Source organism: Halichoerus grypus, chromosome 5, assembly GCF_964656455.1.
Source record: "Halichoerus grypus chromosome 5, mHalGry1.hap1.1, whole genome shotgun sequence".
Taxonomy (NCBI): domain Eukaryota; kingdom Metazoa; phylum Chordata; class Mammalia; order Carnivora; family Phocidae; genus Halichoerus; species Halichoerus grypus.
Genome location: NC_135716.1, coordinates 156,909,869 through 156,930,919, shown reverse-complemented (window position 1 = coordinate 156,930,919; position 21,051 = coordinate 156,909,869). Strand labels below are relative to the sequence as shown.

Genomic DNA, 21,051 nt, shown 5'->3' with positions numbered 1-21,051 from the left:
ATCCTGTTCTGTTTGAAAACAAGTTCATTAATTCCTATTTTGTCTTGATTAGAATTAATAGGTTTTTATCTTTTGGTCACAAAGAACAAGTGCAAAGATTAAGTTAGGTTTTTTTTTTTTTTTTTGCCTCCTTTTTTCTACCTGAGGGAACATAAGTGTAGGCTTTATGTGACCGATTACAGGTGCCACTGTTCACACAAATGTGACAGAGGACCCACAGAGAAGATGTCCAGCCTTTCTGAGACAGACTTTCCTGATAACTCACAGATGTCAGTGAAGACCCATCAGGAAGTGGAATGGCTGGGCAGTCAAGGAGGGCAGTGTAGAAAAGTTCAAATTGTTGCTTCTCCAATTTCTACGCATTTCTGAGTGAGGACCTTAGCCTTTTTGAGCTTCATTTTTTTCCTCTTTAAGATGAGAAGTCGAGGGGCGCCTGGGTGGGTCAGTCCGTTAAACGTCTGCCTTTGGCTCTGGTCATGATCCCAGGGTCCTGGGATTGAGCCCCGCATTGGGCTCCCTGCTCAGCAGGGAGCCTGCTTCTCCCTCTCTGTCTGCTGCTCCCCCTGCTTGTGCTCTCTCTCTGTCAAATAAAATCTTTAAAAAAAAAGGATGAGAAGTCGATACATATTACCATGTCTCACGTGATTTGTGGCAAGGACTAGGTGAGCGAGACCATGTAAATGAAGCAGTTAATACAGTGCCCAATACATAGCAGTGACTTTAACCTCTCTGAGTTTCAGTTGCTTCTTCTATAAAGTAGAGATGACTATATGCTGTGCCTGCTTTTCAAGACTCTAGTGAAATCGTATATGTAAAAGTATTGGACTTGTTTTTGTTGGGTTCATTAGTTCTAAGACATCTCCAGCAGCTCAGTGAGATTATCAATAGAAAGAAACTTTACTGTTTACTGGGCTTTATATTTCATTTCCCAAAGTATACTAAATAAGGCTTGCAACAGCAGTTTCCAAAAGCATTCATAGATGCATTCAAAGTTCATATTAAAGCTACCCTTGATACATACTTAAAAGCTGGACTTTTAATAATAGGTGTTTCAGCCTTTCACCAGAAGACTTATAAATCCTTAATTTTGCATTATATATTAGTTTTGAGAATAGGCTGAAAGAAGTGCCATCTCAAGTCAATTAGTTCAACAAGTGGAGCATATACCATACAGTGGTGCCAAAGCATGTCTTTTGGGAAAACAGGGTTTATATCCAAGATTGAGTTAGGTGCAGAAGAATGGAAATAGCTGGACGTAGAGTTAAGGAAGCCTTTAAGACAGCAGTTTATTAAACCAATTATTTTCAGACTTCGGTGTACATCATTTTACCTGGGGACTGCTGGGCTCCACTTTGAGTTTCTGATTCAGTGGCTCTGGGGTGGAGCCTGAGTATTTGCATTTCTAACACATTCCCAGGTGATGCTGCTGCTGCTATACAGAGACCATATTTGAGATCCATGGCATTAAACCAAGCCAGCGTACAGGAAAACATCTAAAAGATGGATAGCACCAAGTATGCTTGAGATTATGGGGAACAGGAGCCATCAGGTACTGCTGATGAGAGTGTAATTTGGCATAAACACTGTAGAGAAGGAACAAGCTGGTAATATACCGAATAAAGTTAATGGATCACCATGGATGGATCTAAAAATTTGTAGAGTGTAAAAAGCAAGTTGTAGAATGATAAGTACAATATGATGTCATTTATATGTAGTCTTAAAAAGCATATATAAATCACTATAGTATTTATGGATACATATATAAAAATGGAAAGTAGATTGGAAGGCTACCCATGAAATATATAATAGTGCCCAAACTCCTCAAAACCGCAAGGAACCATGTGTGAACCAATGAGAAAACTGTGCTTCTAACCAAGGAGTGTGATTGATCATTGTGTTCCTGAGGCTCCACAGAAAGGAAAAATAAACTGATTCCTTTTGAGTTCCATAAATTTAATATCTGTTGGGGGAAGTTGTGTTTTATAAGCATATATTCTTTTCAGATTTTAAGACCAGCTCACTCATTCGAATGTCATGGTGATTGGTGAATATCTTTATTCACTTTATCTGCCCAAGACAAAGGGTGGTGCTGAAAAGGAGGCCTCCTCCTATGAAACCCTGATTCCTACCTCAGGATTCACCTTTTCATTACCTGGGGAAAGCACAGATACCCCATTCTGTCTCTCAGTTTGGTAAGTGGACCTGACTGTCCCCCAACACTGATACTAATACTTTGTCCTGATTGAAGGGGGCTGTTTCCTTTCAAGGAAAAGCCACTTAGGAAGCCACATAGCCTGGTTCACATCCCATTTTCGTTGCTTATCAGGTGTGGGATTCTGGACAAATTGCTTACTTTTTCTCTAAGCTTATTTCCTGATTCATAAAGCCTTTGTTGTGGTCTTTGGCAAGTTGTTTTTTTTTCCCTCCAACTTTATAGAGATATAACTCACATACCATACTAATTTATCCATATAAAATGTACAGTCAAGGGGCACCTGAGTGGTGCAGTTGCTTGAGCATCCGACTCTTGGTTTCGGCTCAGGTCATGATCTCAGGGTCATGAGGTCGGGCTCCGTGCTCAGGGGGGGCAGTCTGCTTGAGATTTTTTTTCTCCCTCTGCTTTCTCTCTCTCAAATAAATAAATCTTTAAAAAAAAAATAAAATGTACAGCAAAAGTCTTTACTGGTCTAAACTTAGTATCTCAATTGGTTTGTATTCATCTAAATGCATAGCTTATCCTAAAGATAGGTCTCTTTTTTTCTTTAGAGATAATTATTTTGTCCTTCTTTTCTTTTTTTTTTTTTTTAAGATTTTATTTATTTGACAGAGAGAGACACAGCGAGAGAGGGAACACAAGCAGGGGGAATGGGGGAGGGAGAAGCAGGCTTCCCGCCGAGCAGGGAGCCTGATGTGGGGCTCGATCCCAGGACCTCAGGACCATGACCCGAGCCAAAGGCAGACGCTTAACGACTGAGCCACCCAGGCGCCCCTGTCCTTATTTTCTTTATAAAATGCTCTCATATGATAGTTTTTAGTCTGTTCAAATGTAACCAAAGTATGTCTTGTTTTATAGCTAATTCTTCTTTTTGGAGGAATTCCTTATCTCTGGAGACTTTCTGGACGGTTCTGTGGCTATGCTGGCTTTGGACCAGAATATGAGGTATGTGATTCATTAGCATATATTTTTTAGAGTCTTTTTGCTTGGCCAGCTTTATATGAAAGTTAATTTTTTGATTCTGTCTTTAGGCTTGCTTCTCTGTTTGTACAGTCATTGTCCACACATGCTTTGTTAGGATAATGCTGGTTATTGTAGCAAACTCCAAAATTCCAATGGCTTATCACAATAGTTTATTTCTCAAAAACATAATAGCCTAGTGTGAGTATTTTTGGTCAGCAGGTGACATTCTTCTATGTGGGAAGCCAGGGACCTGGTCTTTTTTCATCTTACGACTCTGCCATCCCCTGAGTGCCCCAGAGTTCTCTGCATCCAGTAGGCAGATGGAATGAGGGGGTGGAGAAAGTACGTCCTCTTCTTAACTCCCTTGTCTCTGAAGTGTCCTTTGCATTCACATTTTGTTGGCTAACAAGTCATTTAGTATCAGATGTAAGGGAACTGGGAAATGGTGGTCTCTGGTTAGGTAGCTGTTTCTCTGGGACAACCCCTTGCAGTGAAAGGGGAAGCCTGAATTTTGTTGAACCCACTAAGCAGATACTCTTTGCCATATGCACTTAGCAGATACTTCAAACAAGGACAGAGGGTGTAACTTCTAGAATCTCCATGGAGCTACTTGAGTTGACTACCCAGTCTTACAGAAGCTCCATTTACTGGGCAAAGCCTTAAGCCTGAGACTCCCCACCTGTGATGGATGCTAGGACACTGTCTCCTGACTTTTTCTTGGAAATTGCCAAGTCTCTTCCCTCTTTCCTGATTATTTATTTGAAATGGTGGCTCTCTTTACATATGTATAGGTACCTTGGGTTTTAATTCAGCTCATCCTGTGTCCCATTTCAATATACCTTTTTTGAAAGCAGCCAAACTCTTTGAAGACCTCTTCTTCCTGGGGTATTTCTGTATCTTCATTGACTCTTGTCCTGGTCTGTTCTATGTGGCATTGTGGTTTACTTACATATTCTCTGCCCTGTTTCAGAAATTTGTAAAGATTTTATTTTTTTAAAGTAATCTCTACCCACCGTGTGGGGCTCGAACTCACAACCCCAAGATCAAGAATCGGATGCTCTACTGACTGAGCCAACCAGGCACTCCATTGTTTCAGAAATTATTTAAGGTGGTTTCATGTAAACATCATGACTGACTCCTTATGCAGTTCTCATCTTAAATGTCTCTTTCTCAGAGAGGCCCTCCCTGACCACTCCATCTAGAGTAACAATTCTGCTGTCACTCCTCAGTGACACACATCACTGTGTTTCTGTATTTCTGTATAAAGGCACTTACCACTCTTGGGGCACCTGGGGGGGTCAGTTGGTTAAGCGTCTGCCTTCGGCTCAGGTCATGATCCCAGGGTCCTGGGATTGAGCCCCACATCTGGCTCCCTGCTCAGTGGGAAGCCTGCTTCTCCCTCTCCCACTCCCCCTGCTTGTGTTCCCTCTCTTGCTGTCTGTCTCTCTGTCAAATAAATAAATAAAAATCTTAAAAAAAAAAAAAAGGCACTTACCACTGTCTGCAGTTACCTTATTTGTTTACTTTTTATCTGTCTCCCTGACAAGAATTTTAAGCTCTAAGGGGACAGAGACCTTGTATATTTTCTTCACTGCTGTGTCACCAGTGCCTTCAAAAAGTTTGACACCAGACATTTAACTTTTTTGAATTCATGGAGAATGAATGCATGAATGTATGTATAAAGGGTTCAATATAGCATTGGAATGACTGCTATCATGGAAGTAGCCTAGGTGTCCACTTATACAATGGAATAGTCTAGAGTCATTAATAATGAAGAAATAGCTATATATTGATATGGAAAATTTTTATGAGATATTATGTGAGAAAAGCAAGTATTCACATAATCAGTACAATATGATTGCATTTTTGGAAGATGGGATTCTGATTCAGTAGGTTTAAGGAAGGTCCTAGAATCTGTTTTTTAATTTTTTTCCCATCTCCTGTTTGGGAACAGTGCTGAAATAAACTGCCCTGCATGTTATAGCCAGATAAACCTTCCTTTCTCATCCCCTCTCCCTTCTTCCTACCTTTAGAAACTTATATTGGTTGCATCTTTGTTACCGAATCAAAGGTGTTTTGGTGGTGGGTGGTATACTGACATTTACCTTAAAAGAATTCCATTTTACACCGTGTGGTGAGAGGGCCTCATCACCCTTTCTCCCTCCCCCAACTCCTTTCATACCAAGTAGCCCTTTTCCTCCACTATCCTAGGAAAAGTTTGGAAAGAGAAATGAGGCAGTTCTTGGCTTTTGATTTCATAAGGATCTGTTGTGAAGGCACTTAAAGTAGTTCTTGAGGGTAATTTCCCCTATTGGTGTTTGGCTTCCTGTGAAAACTTTAGGACACCCCACCCCACCTGCCCTAGTCCAGCTTTTTTGATGCTCTGGGATAAATTTCTCTGCCTTACCCCAACCTTGTCCCAAGGCCTGTCATCTTGTCCTCTTCCTCTTACAGGGTGCTCCATGCTTTCGCAAATTGCAAGGCATTCCTCCTCCTTTCCTTGTCTCTCCTGTCCCATTAATTCACCTCTTTCTTCAGAGTGGCATCCCGAGTCTCCTCAGCCTAGTAAGTCTTGCTTGAATTCAGTGTATGTGGTTGTCTCTCATTTTTTAGTTCTTCTTTGTCTATATGGCTTCAGGTAACTTTCACATAGTGCCTGGGATAAAAGAGATATTGTTTTATTGCCTCCTTCTCTCAAGTAAACTCAGAGGGTAGAGATGTTTTCAGACCTTGCATTACCCATAGAATCAAGCACATTGCTTGAGATGTAGTAAGTGCTCAACAACTACTTGTTCATTTGTTCACTAATCATTCATTTGAAGAATGAATTAATATTACACTATAAAAACTGCCATTTTTTTCTTCTTGTGTTTAGATCACTCAGTCCTTGGTGTTTCTCCTGTTGGCTACACTTTTCAGTGCATTGACTGGTTTGCCATGGAGTCTTTATAATACTTTTGTGATAGAAGAAAAACATGGTTTCAATCAACAGGTAAACTAGAGAATACCCATGTTCTCTTTTAAATATAAAGACTTTTTTGTGCTTTTTTCCCCTCTGCTGGTAATAATTGAAACATAATTTGCTACTTTATTTTTTTAAAGATTTATTTATTTATTTGAGAGAGCAGGGGGGAGAGGAAGAGGGAGAGAGAGAGAATCCCAAACAGACCCCCCCCCCCCCCACTGAGTGCAGAGTCCATGATCCTGAGATTATGACCTGATTCAAAATCAAGAGTCCGATGCTTAACCATCTGAGCCACCTAGGCACCCCCATAATTTGCTATTTTAGAGCATGAATTAATTGAAGGAAAAGGAACTGCAGATATGGTAAAGCTCATAGCTTAAAGTCTTGCCATAAACTTTTTGTACTAAAGTCTAGTGTTTTTCTGCTAACATTTAAATGGTGTATTTTGAACTATAAATGCCAGACATTTACTTACTGTATTAGGCTGCCTATTGTCATATAATATAGACTCACTGCCTTTTAACTTTTAAAATTGCTTTAATAGCGTACCTTCTGTATTCATTTATTAGTTACTTTAAAAGCATTTTTTCAGTTTCTTGTGATAATCTTTTCTTTTTCCAGACTTTGGGATTCTTCATGAAAGATGCAGTCAAGAAATTTATTGTGACTCAGTGCATTTTATTGCCTGTGTCTTCACTTCTACTTTACATTATCAAAATTGGGGGTGACTATTTTTTTATATATGCCTGGCTGTTCACATTAGTTGTTTCTCTGGTGAGTAAAGTCTTTGTTTCGTTTTCTTTTACAAGATTTCCTTGGCGAGATAACTATGATTTAATCTTCATTAGCATATGAGCAGTTCTTAAGAAGCAAATGAAATATAAATAAGTGGTCATATAAATTTCCCTCTTGGTTTCTGCTTTTGGGTATAGAAATAGAGAGCTGACTCTGACCATAGATTTTCTCCTCCTAATGCTGACTCAGATCCTAGAAGCTGGTTGTTAGTTATTGTTAATGATCCAGTTGTCAGGCAATTTTGGGCTGTGCATTTGTGAGTTGTCACTAGAATGGATGACTAAGTTTGATCATTTAATGACTCTACTGAGCTCCAGTGCCTAAAATATTGTGGATGTTTTAATAGACTTTATTATTTATTTATTTATTAAAGATTTTATTTATTCATTTGAGAGAGAGACAAAGAGTGCACAAACAGGGGGAGAGGCAGAGGGAGAGAGAGAAGCAGGCTCCCCTGCTGAGCTGGCAGCCCGACATGGGGCTCTATCCCAGGACCCAGAGATCATGACCCTAGCTGAAGGCAGACGCTCAACCATCTGAGCCACCCAGGCGCCCCTATTGTGGATTTTTTTTTTTTTAAGATTTTATTTATTTGACAGAGACACAGTGAGAGAGGCAACACAGGCAGGGGGAGTGGGAGAGGGAGAAGCAGGCTTCCCGCCGAGCAGGGAGCCCAATGTGGGGCTCGATCCCATGACCGTGGGGCTCAATCCCATGACCCTGGGATCATGACCCGAACCGATGGCAGACACTTAACTGACTGAGCCATCCAGGTGCCCCAGCCTATTGTGGATGTTTTGAAGAGAGACTGGATTTAAGAGGGATAAGAAAAAGAAAGCATAAACTTACCCAGTTTTTTTTCTGCCCTCCTTCCCCTGCCTTTCCCCTCCTCCTTTCTCCCTTCTTTAGCCCTTCTTCTCTGTTCCCTTTTTCCTTCCTCCTCCCTTCCCTTCTCTCGTTTCTCTCCTCCCCTCCTTCTGTTCTCCCTCCCTTTTCCTCTCACCCCCCATCTTCCCTTCCTCACGTCTTTGCTTCTTCTCTCTACCATATTCTAAACCACTTCACAACACACACTGCAACACAATGAAAGTGGTCTGTTCACAGCCTCCAAAAAATAGCATCTGTTAGCTCTTCAGCTCCTCTGATGATGAGGTTTACTTTAGTCTGAATTGCCATGATGTTCACTGCTTTACTTTCTACTGGTGGGATCAAACTCTGAAAACAGGTGCTAGTTGGATTTACGCACATCTGTGTATGGCAAATGAAGGGAGAGGAAAGAGAACAGAGGAAATGCTCCCGAAATGCTTAAGGAAGTGCCATTCCAAACACAGTGGATAGTTGTGCACTGCAGGTAATTAATTTTAGCAGACCAACCAAAAAACAGCACACAGTCAAGCTCTAGTAATTATTTTTCTAGCAAGGACTGCAGGTCTCTCATGATTACTCTCAAAGGCAGAATTCTCAGTTATGATGGGCTTATGAAGTGTCAGAAATTCCCAAGATAGTTTTGAATGGACCATTTGACTTTTCAGTTATTACCACATAGAGACTACTCACTTTGATTTAATTTAACAGATATTGAGCACTTACTATCTGGTATTATTTGGGGCTGGGAATACCAGAGCAAATAAGAAAAGATCCATGTTCTCAAGGCTGGATCTCAAGGCTGTTTTAATATAATCTATATATATAGCAGTTTTTCTTTAAGAACACTTTCATAGGTTGTTCTGACATTTATTTTTCAGGTGCTTGTCACAATATATGCTGATTATATTGCCCCTTTATTTGACAAATTCACACCTCTGCCTGAGGGAAAGCTTAAACAGGAAATTGAAGTAATGGCAAAGAGTATTGACTTTCCTTTGACTAAGGTATATGTTGTTGAAGGTAAGGCTACCTGGGGGTAAGGAAGTTTTATTCAAGTGATTTGTTTTGATTTGTTAGGATTTTACATTTTGCCTTTTTAAGATTTCTAGGAATTGATGACATAGTCCAGGGATAGAAACTAATAGCCTGATACCAAGCCTGCTCTTACCTGCAGCTGTATTTGGTTGGCTTTACAGTGTTGTTTGGCCAAGTCCTTCTTCACTCCTTGTTTATCATGTGTATTAGATTGATTTATGTACTTCTGTTACCTACCTGGCTCCCTCAGGTAATTGAGTTGGACTTTTGCATAGTCAAGTTTCATTTAGCACTAGTTTGGGGGCTCATAAATAAAACCAGTGTTACTGGCTTTGTCTCATCCAACAAAACTTCCAGTGTTCTGGAGGAGTGTGATTTCACTTGCACATTACCAAAAACTGTAGTACCTTTGGAAACTTCGGATCAGTATTCTCTGCTTTTTTGATAATTGCTTTTTTTTAAAGATTTTATTTATTTATTTGAGAGAGAGAGAGAGAGAAGAGTAGGGGGAGAGGGAGAAACAGGCTGTCCGCACAGCAGAGAGCCTGATGCGGGACTCGATCCCAGGACCCCAAGATCACGACCTGAGCCGAAGGCCGACGCTTAACTGACCGAGCCACCCAGGCACCCCTGATAATTGCTTTTGAGAGTTAAGCTATGTATTAGTTTACATAAAACTACTAAAAGTCTCAGGCCCAAAAAGATGTAGAGTAAAAGTGTTGTATGATACCATGACTTTTGGAATCTACAAATTAAAATCCTCATAAATGCGTGAGACTGGTTCTGCCTCTGCCACTTAGCAGCTGTGGGATCTTAGATGAATCCCTTCACCCCTCCAGGATTCAGCTTTGCTTCCCCTAAACCATGGTTTGGCAAACATTTTCTGTAAAGGGCTAGTCAGTAAATATTTTAGGCTTTATGGGCCACATGGTCTATCCCTGTCACAGCTGTTCAATCCTGCCATTACAGTACAGAAGCAGTCACAGATAAGACATAAACAAATGAGCATGGCTATGTTTTCTTGTTTTTTTTTTAAGATTTTTTATTTATTTGACAGAGCGAGAGAGCACAAGCAGGGGGAGCAGCAGAGGGAGAGGGAGAAGCAGGTTCCCCACTGAGCAGGGAGCCCGATGCAGGGCTCAATCCCAGGACCCTGGGACCATGACTTGAGCCGAAGGCAGATGCTTAACTGACAGGCGCCCCATGAGCATGGCTGTGTTCTAGTAAAACTTTATTTATAAAAATAAGTGGCAGATTAGATTTGGCCTGCAAACCATACTTTGCCCATCCCTCTTCTAAACTAAAAAAAAAAAAAAATCACCAGTGAGAAACAGCTGTATTGGATGAAGGAGTGGAAACTGAGAAGTAATTATGGGGTCCAGGAGAACAGAGATGGCCACAATGGGAAAGAATGAATTAACAGCAACTAGAAGAGTATAGAAATCTCAGACATCTAGTGGCTTCTGAGGTTATACAGCCCAGCTAATGGCACAGTTGGGACATTTCTATGGGGGAAATGGTAGAATGACAATCCCACTACTTTTTAGGCTCTGAGATCGCTATTCTTTTAGTTAGTAAACTAGAAGTATACGAATCAGTACAGTAGGACCATCTTTTAGGGACTTTTACTGATGGGGCAACCTAAGTTGCTTATCACTTAAGTGATAATCAGATAATATGAAATGACAACTAATGATATCACAATAGAGGTAATTGATAAGATATGTAATATAGACTGTCAGTGCCATGTGGTTTTAGATGAAATAGGGAAGGCTTTATGGAGAATTATAACATGAGCTGGTACTTTATGGAATATCAGGATTTAGCGTTTTTTTCCTCACTCCCCGACCATCTTGTGGGGCCGGCTCTCACCTAAGGCAGGAAGACAGTGGCTGCAAAGAAGACAAAAAAGTCACTGGAGTTGATCTACTTTGGGCTCCAGATCAATATGAAAAGTGGAAAGTATGTGCTGGGGTACAAGCAGACTCTGTTAATGATCAGACATGGCAAAGTGAAACTGATCATCCTCACCAACTCCCAGCCTTGAGGAAATCAGAAACAGAGTGTTGTGCCATGTTGGCCATAACTGGTGTCCATCACTCAGTGGCAGTAGTATTGAATTGGGCACAGAAAGTGGAAAGTACTGTGGAGTATGCGCACTGGCTCTCATCGATCAGGTGATTTTGATATCATTGGAAGCATGCCAGGACAGACTGGTGAAAAGTGAGTCATACAAGACTTTTTCTTTAATAAAACTGGCCAGAGCTTGCTTAAAAAAAAAAAAAAAAAGATTTGAGTAGGTGGAGGGTAGCATTTCAGAGGTCAGGCTGTGAGGTCAATAGGCTTGGGTTTGAATCGTGGTTTTATCACAAATTTCCTGTGTGACTTTGGCAACTTACCTTTGCTAAATAGAAGTTTACTGATATGTAATATAAGTTTTTGTTAATAATGGTAACAATCCTCAGAAATATTTTGAATGATTAACTGTTGTTACTAATAATAACAACATACATTATGGATTTGTAAGTTGATAGGGATATTGTAGTGAAAAGCCAGCATTCTCCCAAAACATATCAGATAGCAAGTATTGTGCAGAGAATGAAACTAGTGTGATGTGATCAAGGATGACTGAGTAGATACTTTAGATTGAGTCATCAGGCAAGAGCTCTCTGAGTGAGTGAATCTGAGTTGACGCCTGAAGGAAGAAGCCATCCATGTTGAGATCTGGGAATGTGGGAAGCCCTTCTAGAGCTTTGTGTCTGCAGGAAATAGAAGTCCAGTGTGGCTGGAGCACAGCAGGAAGGTGTTATGACATGAAGTGTGAGACACAGGCAGGAGTCAGACCACATAGGCCTTGGTAAATCAGGATAAGAGCTTGGGTTTTATTGTGAGTTTGGGGGGAAAAGCCATTGAAGGTTTTAGTGACATGGTCTGGTTTGTAGTTTTTAAATATTGTGGGTTGCTCTATGGAGAAGAGATTGTAGTGGGAGGGCAAGAGTAGCAGCAGGTGAGCAGTTTGGAGACTGTGGCAGTGGTCAGGGCGGAGATCAGGCAGCTTAGACTAGGACAGAAGTAATTTACGCAGAGAAGTAGAATGCATTGGGGTTATGTTTCAGGGGTAGAGTTGATGAAATTTACTTGTAGGTTACCTGTGAAGGAATTGAGGAAAGGGAGACATTAAGGGTAATGACCTAGATTTTTGGCCTGAGCAGCTGGATAAATGGTGGTTTACTGAGATGGGAAAACTGAGCGAAGAGCAGGTTTGTGGGGAATTCAGTTCTGTTGGATGTTACGTGTTGCGGTATCTATTGAACACTGGATTAGAGTTCCTCAGGCAGTGGTTAGCTCCAAGTAAGCAGTCAAACCAACTGTGGCTGATTGAAGCAGGAAAATTCCTTATTGAGACAATCTTTGATAGCTCACAAATCACCAGGAAAGTTAAGTTTACAACCTTGGAAAATAGGCTGTTCCCGGGGAGGTGAGGAGCTCAGAATCTTGCTGTAGAACCGGTCTGGTGAGGACCCTGCTGTTGCCTCCTGCTGTTGAAATCGGCAGTTTGCTCTCTTAACATCCCGCCACTAGCACCCATGGCATTAATTCCTCACTGCCCTGCTTCTTTGCATAATTAGCTAAATCTTCAGTCCCCAGTGGGTGTATCTGATTTACTGAGCCAGGGCATGGGCTAGGTGCCAGGAGTGCTGGGGACACAAATATCTGGCCTTTTAGATTTCTCAGAAGCAGTCTCCCACAACACTTACATGGTGAGAAAGTCCTTGAACTCTGAAAGGAGGGGGAAAAAAAACCACACACACACACATAAGAATATAAACAACAAATCTGCATTATCAACGTCCTTATGGAGATGCAGAGATGGCAGATAGGCAGCTGGATATACGAGTCTGGAGTTCTAGGGAGAGGTCAGGGCCAGAATATTGATAGGAAAGCATCTGGCACAGAGATGGTGTTTAATGCCATGAATGGGGGCATTTAGAGAAGACAAGGGGGCTCAGGCTGGAGTCAGCGGGGGAAGATCCAGTTAACAGAGGTTGAGGTAGGAAGAAAGCCAGGAGAAAGTGGTATTTCTTTTGAGACAGGAGAAAGTCTTTCGAGGAGGGAGTGGTCAGCTGTGTCAAATGCTGCCGAGAGTTGAAGGTAAGACGGCATAAAACATAAAGACACAGATGGCAATGCCTTACGTTGGTTTTCAGATCCTCGAGTATATTACTTCGTACCTCAAGTGGTCTCATCAGCCCATTCGGTGAGCACTCATTATTGAATATATATTACATGCCAGCACAGTGATACAAAAAGCTTATGGTCTAGGGCAGGGACCCTAAGCTTTAGTGACTGTAAGAATTGTCAGGAGAGTTTGTTAAAAGACAGATTCTTAGGCTCCATTCCCAGGTGTTTTAGTATCTACTTTTAACAGGTGCCCCGAGGTGACTCTGGTATAGGTATTCCTTGGGCTACACTTTGAGAAAGTTGGACCAGTGGGAGATACTAAGACATTAATTTTATTTTGTTTATAAGCATACAGTCTGCCGACTTCCATAAATAACTTAAGACAGCTTTTAAGAAATATTTTTATTTAAAAATTAGAATCAGAGAAGACAGAAATGAGAGAGAAGTGTAGGACCTCTGAATGATACATAGCTTTCCAGATGCTGAGGTCCTATACCACTGTCAAAATTGGACCACGTGTTTGGCTCTTCTCTGCAACGAAACCAAAAAATGAGAAAATAATTTAGAAAAAAGCTACTATTTATCAAAGCCTTCCTAAATGCTAAACATACTGCCAAGCATACTGCTATATATGTAGAATATACTGTATCCTAAATTTATTGCTATTCATACTTTATATTAGAAGTATGAGTAGATACAGAATACATATTTTCTGTGAGACATCTCAAATTCTCAAGAGAAACAAATGTTTTATCATTTCTTTTAAAAAATGTATGTAATAGTAGTAGTTTATGCATCAGGCAGTATATGCATTGATTTGCTTAGAATTTCTCATGTAATCTTTAATCCAGCTCAATGAGGTAGAGATTAGCCTCATGTCATAAACAGGTAAATAAAGCTTAAAGAAATTAAGCTTAAAGAAATTAAGGAAGTTTCTTATATTTACACAACTACTACATGGCAGAGCCAAGATTTGAACCCAAAGTCTGCTCTCAACCACACAGGTCCCTGCACAGTGTAGAACATTTAGGAAATAAAGAAAAATATAAAGAAGCAAATAAAAAATCACCCATAGTTCAGCTTCTGTTAGCCATGTACTGTTAGGTATGTTTTTTTTCCCAGTCTTTTTAAAAATAGCTTTAACTTTTCCTGATTATAGAAGTAAGTGTACTTATTTTATAAAGGAGGGAACAAAAATCCATAGTTCTAGAAGCCAGTGGTAAACACTTCAGTATTTTGAAATATGTCTTCATAGGCTTGTTTTATGCTTTTCTATTTACATGTACTTTTTTTTCATGACAATAATGGAACCTTATATATATGAAGTTTTATATCCTTCACAGTATATTGATGAGCTTTTTCCTATCTTGTTAAGTTTCTTCAAAAGTATTGCTTTTTTTTCTGGTTGGTTAAAATTCCATTTCACAGCTCTACCATAATTTAACCATTCCACTACTGTTGGATATTTAGACTTTATTTATTTACTTATTGCTGTAAAGCTGCGACGAGCACAAGTATTTGTTGGCAGGACTGTAGGAAAGCAGACACTCTCCACTGCAGGTGGTGATTTATGTTGATAACAGTTTTCTTCAGATATTAAACAGTTTGAAAATGTTAATGTCCTTTCCACTAATGCAATTTCTAGGAGTCTCTCCAGAGGACCCCAAACTTTTTAATTATTTTCCATGCTTTGAACTGTCTTTCCCTTAGGATCTAAACGCTCTTCCCACAGCAATGCTTATTTTTATGGCTTCTTCAAGAACAAGCGAATAGTTTTGTTTGACACTCTACTAGAAGAGTATTCTGTACTAAACAAAGACATCCTGGAAGAGCCTGGCATGGAACCCCGCAAAGATGGAGAAGGGGACAGTGAAGAAATAAAAGCTAAAGTTAAAGTGAGTTCTTCTTTTCCTAAGAGACCCTGGCTTAGTTTTTATAAGCAGTTCCTATGACAACTCAAAATAACATCAGTTTCTATGTAGTGAGTGGTAAATTCAAGGAGACTATCAAATAAGAACCCCATGGCCCCGTTATAATTCTGGTATTTGGGAGAGATTATTATTGTTATTACATGCTAACTACCTCTCAAGCTTTTATAAATGTACCCATGAAAATTAGAAGCATAAGATAGGAAAATTCTTATGATTATAAGCTATCTTTAAAACAGGGATGTTGTATATATTCCCTATATGTTTATGTTCAAAGAATTCCACCAGGCAGGATAAAGAGAAGATAAACATCTGATTTTTAGCTCATTGAGACACAGTAATGATAGACTTTGGCAATGGAGAGACTTGGATTTGAATCCTGGTTCTGTCATTTAGTAGCTGTGTGTCCTTGGGTACACTATATAGTGTTGGTCAGTTTTCTTTTGTTTGTTTGACACATATTTATGGAACACATATTCTTTTTTTTTTTTTTTTTTAAGATTTTTTATTTATTTATTTGAGAGAGAGAGAGAGCACATGAGAGGGGGAGGGCCAGAGGGAGAAGCAGACTCCCCGCCGAGCAGGGAGCCCGATGCGGGACTCGATCCTGGGACTCCAGGATCATGACCTGAGCCGAAGGCAGTCGCTTAACCAACTGAGCCACCCAGGCGCCCTGGAACACATATTCTGTGCTGAGATACTTTGCCTGGCACTAGAAGTGTAAGAATAAAGAGGGAAGCTTTGCTCTCAAGGAGCTGATGGTCTGAAGGGGAGAAAGTCATCGAAGCCCAGTACAATATGATAATTGTAATAGTGAAGCTGTGTATCCTGGACGCAGTGGGAGCACAAGAGAAGACATTCTTAAATCTGACCTGAGTCTCAGAAGCTTTTTCTGAGTTCTCTCCTGGATGAGGTTAGCTGAGGCTGATTAGCAAGATCTCAAGTACCAAGACTAAATGGGGGAGGAGGGACAATGATAAGAAACAACACAAATTTAATCAGAAACAGTTGCCAGTATTTGTATATATATGGGAATGTGCTATTGGCTTTGGTGTCATCCAGAGATGATTTTGGATCTATGTAACTCTGGGCAAGTAAGTTCTCTAAATCATAGATTTCTTAACTAAAAGATAACGCTAGCAGGGTTTCTCACCTTGGCACTATTGACATTTTGGGCCAGGTAATTTTTGTTGTAGGGGGTATCTTGTGCATAATAGGATGTTTAGCAGCATCCCTGGCCTTTCCCCACTACATGCCAGTATCAACCTCCCCTACCCTCAACAATTGTTACAACCGAAAATATCTCCAGACATTGCGAGATAGCCCGGGGAGCGGGGGTGTCAGGGATTGGGGGGCAAGATCATTCCTGGTTGAGAAACACTGGGCTAAAGATGCCTGTCTTTTAGGGTTGGGAGGATTAAATGAAACAATATAGGGGAAATACCTTATACTCCATTTTATACATTCTAACTACCAGAAAATAACTATTATCTTTCGAACATCCATTTTGATCCTAAAAAAGAAAGTCAAGTAAAGTGCCTAGCCTAGTCATAAATATGTACATGAGGCAAGATTCTGTGAAGGGATTAAGTAACATTTGGAGAAGGCTAAGTGCTTTGATTTTGCTTATTTTTGAAGTGGGTTTATCCTGCCAGTTAGGTTGCTTGGTCTGACCAAGCATCAGGATTCTAAGCTAGGAAGAGATCTTAAGGTCATCTTATCAGTAGGAAAACTGAAGTCCAGAAAGGGTAACTCAGCAGCGGCGGTGGGGAATCATGCAAGTTCAGCAAGTCAGCCTGCTTAAGAGGTATCTACATGCCGGCGTGTGGGGATGGGGGTGGATAACATCATAGCCAAACCATGACGTTAGATAGTGGTCCATTGAGTTCAAACAATGTAGTGAAATTACTGACCTTTAGTATCTAGGGGAACATTATTCTTGGGCTTAAATCTTACAAAAGATTAGATAGTCTTTAGAAGTGTGTTGAGCAGAGTTTGAGTTATTTTGCTGACTTCTTGAAAAGCCTGCTTAATTTCGTTGATAACTACAAATTTTTAGCATCTAGGTATAGGTTACATGATGAAGATACATTAGACATAGTCCTGCCCTGAAGAACCTGTAGTAGAGGAGACTAGCCATGTACACAAATAGCCCATAAATTAACACAGGCTGTGGTAAATAGTGGCTGGAATAATGTGGCTTTTAGAAGTTAAGAAATTAATGAGAATTTTAGTGGTAAATAGTGGCTGGAATAGTGTGGCTTTTAGAAGTTAAGAAATTAATGAGAGTTCTAATAGACATTTTCTTCAAAGAGAAGATATTTGACCTAAGTAGAATTTTGACTTGGGAATGGGGCTTTTCAGGTTGAAGTTATGGAATGAACAGAGCTGTAGAGATTAAAAAAAAAAAAAAAAGCTACATGCTGGCTATTCTAAGACTAATGATTATGTGGATTTTTGTAGATGGAGATAGAAAGGTAGACTGGGACCAGTTTATAAAATTCTTCCTGAAGACATCGAGTGGTTGTTTCAGTGGCCTGGAAGGTTTAGATTGATTTGGGTAGAAGCCAAAGCTTGCTTTAGGAAGATTACAGTTTGGTGGCAGCATACAGGATAGAGCAGACTGGAGGCAGGGAGACTTCTTAGGGGCCTATTGCATCAAAGTAACCAAGATAATGAGGGTCTGCAGTAGAGTGAGAATCAGTAAGTGCAAGAGTCACAGTAAAAGGTAGATTTAAAGTACCTGATGATTGCTATTGTGGGGAGTGAAGGAAGTCAAAGATTGACTCAACACAGAGAAAGACAAATACCACACGATTTCACTCATACGTGGCATTTAACAAATAAAACAAACGAGCAAGGGGGAAAAAAAGAGGAAGAGGCAAAGCAAGAAACAGACTCTTAACTATAGAGAACAAACTGAAGGTTGCCAGAGGGGAGGTGGGCAGGGGGATGGGTGAAATAGGTGATGGGGATTAAGGAGTGCACTTGTGATGAGTACTCGGTGTTGTATGGAAGTGTTGAATCACTATACTGTACACCGGAAACATAACACTGTATGCTAACTATACTGGAATTAGAATAAAAAACTTCATGAAAACAACAACAACAAAGATTGACTCAACACTCATTAACTATAGTGCTTTCCAGTGCATGTGCCACACTACTATTTTAGGTAGCATAGCAGGATTTTAAATTTGAATAGCTATATATTAAGGTAAATAAAACTAGTTCATGAATATGACCATTTAGGACAAGGCTAAGTTTTAAAAAGTGAATTGGTTTAAAGAAAGCTATTGAGTAAATAATCACACGGAGAGCACACAGATGTAGCAGAAGTTTAGGAAACAGTGGTTTATTCACCTGCTACTGAACGCCAACTGTGTACAGCGCAGTGCGGGGGGAGGGGTCGCAAAGATGGTTTTCAGTCTGGATGAGGTAGAGAAAATGAAGCGATTCATTTAAAGTTTAAAAGAAAAAAAACTAAGTGATCTGAAATCCCTCCTCTCAGAGAGAGCTAGTAACATTTTGATGAATGGCTCTATACTGGTTATTAACATTTTAAAACATGCTGAGGAAACTTAACTCTGGGATTTTACCCTTCTGGAGACAAACAGAGTATTTGGAACAACCTGTCTTGAAAGTAGTTTGAATAAAAGGAAAGGTAAAACTATAGAAAAGCTGCCCCTTTGTAGAAGAAAAGAAGTATGTCCCAGCAAGTGCTAGGGTTATGTGTAAGTCTCCCCAGTTAATAAGGGTAATAGAAAGGGCAGAGGCCCCAGAGATGTGGGTTCGGGGTTTACCCACTACTCACTAGCAAGATGATCTGAAGCCAGACATTTTTAATTTGTCAGCTTCCTTTTCTTCATCTCTAAAATGAAGATAATACCCCCCATCCTGCCCAGTTTTGGTGGTATTGGGATCAAATGAGTCAGTGGGTGAATCTTGTGAAAAAGAAAGTGCTATAGAAAAATAAAAGATGTGTGATAGTTCTCTCTGTTCCTTTATGTGAAGTTAGCTTGGGAAGTAGAGGAAATCCAGTTTTGTCCAAGAATCTGTCATAAGGAAGTAAGTCTCCTTTGTGTGGAAAGTGACCCTCGTTTAAGCTCTCATCATTCCAAATCTTTGTGACTGTGTACTTCCAAACAGCGTCCTAAACCCAGCCACGCCACGACACAGAGGCCTGTGCTGTCTAGTAGAGAGCGGGTTGTTCTGTAAAAGAATTCATAGTTCGTATCGGGAAGCTGGCAACTAGTAAAAACAGAAGCCCGAGGACCGTGTTACTTTATCTACAGTGAGGCTACTGAGAGCTGCCTTACAGCAGTGGGGGGTAATGAGCCGCACATAAACTGTCTGATACATCCGCGTCTGCCACGTAGGCCATCACTGAGTGGGAGCTATTATATAATTACCGTTATTCAACAAAACAGCCATATTTTTGCTTATTGTGAAAGCAACAGAAAAGAAAGCATGAATAATCTAGCTGACCATAAATACCTTACTATATGTATTTCTCATCTTTATAAACTATCATTTTTTTTCATCATTCTCCTATTGGATATATGGGTTGTTTCCAGTTTTTTGCTGTTAAAAATATTCTTGTAGTGAGTATCTTCATATGTGAATCTTCACTCTTAATTTCCCCCTTAGAATAGATGTCTGTTAATTGGTGCTTAAAATTGGTGCTCTTTCTTCCTGGCCCTGAAGGTGCAGGTACACAGGTGGCTCTGCCTTTTAAAGAACTAGGTCAGTTTTTCATTCTTTTGTTCCCCTACCAGATATGCTCTGACCTAAATTTCAATATTTGAAAGGAAAAGAGATAATAAATGTCAATGCTGTCTTGCAAATCTCTTTATCTTCTTTGTCATGTATCTACCCGGAAGAATTGGGGAAGGAGAGGAAAAGTGGTAGAATAAATCTGGCTGCTTGTGTTCCCATTAGGTTGCATTTTTCTAAATTGTATAAAACAAAATCAGTTCCACATTCATCTGTTTTTTTGTACTTCACCCTTTTAAGTAGCTGCAGTTTATTTCAAAACCCTTAGCCTTCACTTTTCTAGAATGTATGTTCTCTAATTGTTTGTTGCAGGATACTGTGTGTGTCAGTAGATCAAGCTTGTTTATTATTTGTTTCAGATCTTTATATCTCTTTGATACTTTATTTGCTTGATGTTTCATTATTGAGAGAGGTGTGTTAACAAATCTATTAATAGATTGGTCAGAATTGATATATTCCGAAGAAATAGTATTAGGTACATATAAATTCAGAATTAATGCATCTTCCCGGTAAATTCAATCTTTGACCATTCTGTGGTGACCTTCTTTAATAATGCTGTTGTCTTTTTTTTTTTTTTTTTAAGATTTTATTTTTAAGTAATCTCTACCCCTAAAGTGGGACTTGAGCTTACCACCCTGAGATCAAGAGTCCCATGTTCCACCAACTGAGCCAGCCAGGCACCTCTTGAGTCACCTTTTAAATTGATTTTGTCTGATGTTAATATAACTACAGCAGTTTTCTTTTGGTTAATGTTTGCTAGATGTCATCCGTTTACTTTTTTTAAAAAATTATTGAGCTAAAACTTACCATTTCAACCATTTGTAAATGTACAGTTCAGTGGTTTTTAGCATATTCATCATGTTGTGCAACCAGCCACCACTATCTCATTCATCCTCTTACTTCCCACCTTACCATCCTCTGTCTTAGATGCCTTATACAGGACATGTAGGTAGGTTTTGTTGTTACGGTTGTTTTTATTTTTATTTTTATTTATTTTTTAAAGATTTTATTTATTTATCTGAGAGACAGAGCAGGAGTACGGGGAGGGGCAGAGGGAGAGGGACAAGTAGACTCCCTATTGAGCGGGTAGCCCAACATGGGCTCGATTCCAGGACCCCGAGATCATGACCTGAGCAGAAGTCAGACGCTTAACTGTCTGAGCCACCCAGAGCCCCCATTATGGTTGTTTTTAAATCCAAACTGAGAGTCACTATCTTTTTTTTTTTTAAAGCTTAGTTTATTTATATATGTTGTAATTACCGATATATTTGGAATTCTTTCTACCATATTATTTTATGCCCTTTTCTTCTGTCCTTTCCATACCC

The 21,051-nt window shown here is 39.9% G+C and overlaps 1 protein-coding gene and 1 pseudogene across 5 annotated transcripts in view; both read left to right on the top strand.

Annotated features, from left to right (window-relative positions):
- ZMPSTE24 (zinc metallopeptidase STE24) overlaps positions 1-21,051 on the top strand; it is a 43,431-nt gene that overhangs the window by 7,016 nt on the left and 15,364 nt on the right. The window contains exons 1-7 of one of the 5 annotated variants that reach the window (XM_078073327.1): positions 1,460-1,549; positions 3,074-3,160; positions 5,633-5,743; positions 6,054-6,170; positions 6,765-6,917; positions 8,684-8,825; positions 14,733-14,917. In XM_078073327.1, coding sequence (XP_077929453.1) covers positions 1,517-1,549; positions 3,074-3,160; positions 5,633-5,743; positions 6,054-6,170; positions 6,765-6,917; positions 8,684-8,825; positions 14,733-14,917 — 828 coding nt within the window. In that variant the 5' untranslated portion in view covers positions 1,460-1,516. Of the gene's footprint in view, positions 1-1,459; positions 1,550-3,073; positions 3,161-5,632; positions 5,744-6,053; positions 6,171-6,764; positions 6,918-8,683; positions 8,826-14,732; positions 14,918-21,051 lie in introns of those variants that run through there. The other 4 variants (XM_078073326.1, XM_078073329.1, XM_036102872.2 and 1 more) reach the window with 4 other exon arrangements.
- On the top strand, positions 10,717-14,725 carry LOC118542552 (large ribosomal subunit protein eL30 pseudogene; annotated as a pseudogene).